The following is a 2,911-nucleotide window of genomic DNA, read 5'->3' as shown; positions in this document are numbered from 1 at the left end:
CAACCCTCAACCCTCAAATACAAGGACAGGGGAAATGGCTGCATTGTAGCATAATACATCTCTTCTGAAAAGTAGCTGAACTTGGCTATGTTATGATTTCACTCATTTTCATGTAGAGCTTGGCAAATGTTTTGTTTGACTTTTTGCATATATTAAGGATTGGAATATTTTAGAATCCTGTCTATTTTAAACTTGTAATTAGCTATCTTAAAAAGAACACATTCTTGAAATATTTTAAAATATAATTAGAGTACTATTGCTGCTACATGCAATATTATTAAGACAGCAATAAAAAAATTTTTATGTTGTTCTGCAACACTTTAATCTTGAATTCTAATTATTATTTACATGAAAGGCATTTCCAGAGAGTCCTCTGTGAATGTTCATCCGGGTGTAGAAACACACAGCACCTGGCAGTTTATCTCCTAATCCAATTAAATCTGTACATTTGATTATCTGTCAGAAGAAAACTTGCTGCTGACAAGGTGCATAACCAGCGATAACCAGCGAGTTCTTAACCAAAGACCTCCTTCCTCTGACTCCAATCGTCTGTCCAGAGTCAGGCTCTTGACAGACACATGTCAATCCTGAGACACTGCTGAGGCTAACCCTCACGCCTCACCGAGCTGGGGGGTCCACCCGGCTGTTTTCAACGCGGTTCCTTTTCTTGCTTGCCCACATCTTTGCTCATCTTTCTGTTTGCTCATCTTTGCTTTCCGTCTCCAATCTCTCTCGCTGCTTCAGCACCTTCCGACTTTCAATCTTAAAGACCCTAAAGTAAGGCTGTTTCCTTTCGGCCGCAGCTCATCACCTGCCCACGCGGTTATTGTGGAGCACAGACCCAAGCTCTACAACTGGTCACCAAACACACACTTTAGCCAAGGTCCTGGAGGGCAGGACATGCTTAACGTGCAGCGCTAATAAAATGACCGCTCTCAGGTCCCTTTCACACACATCCTTTCAGATGCAGAGTTTATTTTTAAGGCTAATACTGTGAACCCACTTGGCAGAAGACTGTCCTTTCCGACCCCCTGACCCCTGCCCTGCAAGATACAACTGTGCCCAGGCAGGTATGCCGAATAACTGGCAGGCTTCGCTCTCCGTTTCAACCCATCTTGCCTACTGGCTGCTTGAGTCCTACGACCCGACTCTGACCGAGACCCCAGAGTCCCTGGACGTGGGCTCACCTGGTCACCGGCGGACCCGGGCGGACGCTCACCTGGCTCCCTCTCGGACTCGGGAGCTGTATCACCTATCCCCCGCGGAGGGCGCGCGGCCCCACCTGGGTACCCCTCCTGCCCGCGCCGCTGCGGCCGCTCTGGAACAGGCTTTGCGCCGCTGCAGCCCTGCACGCCCGGCTGAGCGGTCACGGGGAGTTCCAGCCAACTTACTCCGCGTGCCTGGAAAGACAGAGCTGCTGGGAATGTGTATACTCGGTTTCGCGGGTCCTCGCCTTTCTAGTGACCGCTCTAGGCCAGTCCCCCTCCGAGCACTGACCGAGCTCTCCCCGGCGCTCTTCCCTTCTTTCCCTTCGGTTAAGGAATTAGCCTCGAGGAGCCCGGATCCATCGGAAAAAAGGAAACTACTTTTTTTCCCCCTGCTGGTGATTGTGGGGAACTGCATGTGGTAGATTAAACCCATAAACAAGGTTTTCTTCCCTCCTTGTTCAGTCCCTGAGTGGTCTTCGACTCTGCGACTCCATGGACTGCTGCACTCCAGGCTCCCCTGTCCTTCACTATCTCCCAGAGCTTGCTCAAACTCATCCCCATGAAGTCGGTGATGTCGTCCAACCATCACATCCTCTGTCATCCTCCTCCTGCCCTCAATCTTTCCCAGCATCAGGGTCTTTTCCAGTGAGTTGGCTCTTCGCATCAGGTGGCCAAAGTATTGAAGCTTCAGCTTCAGTCCTTCCAGTGAATATTCAGGATTGATTTCCTTTAGGATTTACTGGTTTGATCTCCTTGCTGTCCAAAGGACTCTCAAGAGTCTTCTCCAACATCACAGTTCAAAAGCATCAATTCTTACATGCTTCCGTGATTAGTCATCTGCTTTATGGTCCAACTCTCACATCCATACATGACTACATGGCTTTGACTATATGGACCTTTATCAACAAAGTAATGTCTCTGCTTTTTAATATGATATCTAGGTTGTCATAACTTTTCTTCCAAGGAGCAAGCATTTTTTAATTTCATGGCTGCAGTCACCGTCCTTAGTGATTTTGGAGCTCAAGAAAATCTGTCAGTGTTTCCACTTTTCCCCCGTCTATTTGCCAATGAAGTGATGGGACCAGATGCTATCATCTTAGTTTTTTGAATGCTGAATTTTAAGCCAGCTTTTTCACTCTCCTTCTTCACCCTCATCAAGAGGCTCTTTAGTTCCTCTTTGTTTTCTGCCATTAGAGTGGTATCATCTGCATATCTGTGGTTGTTGATATTTCTCCTGGCAATCATGATTCCAGCTTGTGATTCATCCAGCCCAACATTTCGCATGATGTACTCTGCATAGAAGTTAAATAAACAGGGTAACAATATACAGCCTTGTCGTACTCCTTTCCCAATTTGGAACCAGTTCATTGTTCTGTGTCTGGTTCTGCTACTTCTTGACCTGCATACAGGTTTCTCAGAGGCAGGTAAGGTGCTCTGGTATTTCCATCTCTTTAAGAATTTTCCACAGCTTGTTGTGATCCACACAGTCAAAGGCTTTATTGAAGGAGATCAGCCCTGGGATTTCTTTGGAAGGAATGATGTTAAAGCTGAAACTCCAGTACTTTGGCCACCTCATGCGAAGAGTTGACTCATTGGAAAAGACTTTGATGCTGGGAGGGATTGGGGGCAGGAGGAGAAGGGGACGACAGAGGATGAGATGGCTGGATGGCATCACTGACTCGATGGACATGAGTCTCAGTGAA

General features: G+C 47.2%; 1 protein-coding gene across 1 annotated transcript in view; it reads left to right on the top strand.

Annotated features, from left to right (window-relative positions):
- Positions 1–1,072: 1,072 nt before the first annotated feature.
- Positions 1,073–2,911, top strand: part of LOC104995789 — a 25,459-nt gene continuing 23,620 nt past the window's right edge. The window contains 1 exon segment of the mRNA XM_010849784.1: positions 1,073–1,626. Coding sequence (XP_010848086.1) covers positions 1,073–1,626 — 554 coding nt within the window.

The sequence above is a fragment of the Bison bison genome, unplaced genomic scaffold (genome assembly GCF_000754665.1).
Source record: "Bison bison bison isolate TAMUID 2011002044 unplaced genomic scaffold, Bison_UMD1.0 scf7180017864286, whole genome shotgun sequence".
In the NCBI taxonomy this organism is placed as follows: Eukaryota; Metazoa; Chordata; class Mammalia; order Artiodactyla; family Bovidae; genus Bison; species Bison bison.
The sequence above is the reverse complement of the archived record's forward strand: the minus strand, read 5'-3'. Positions and strand labels throughout refer to the sequence as shown.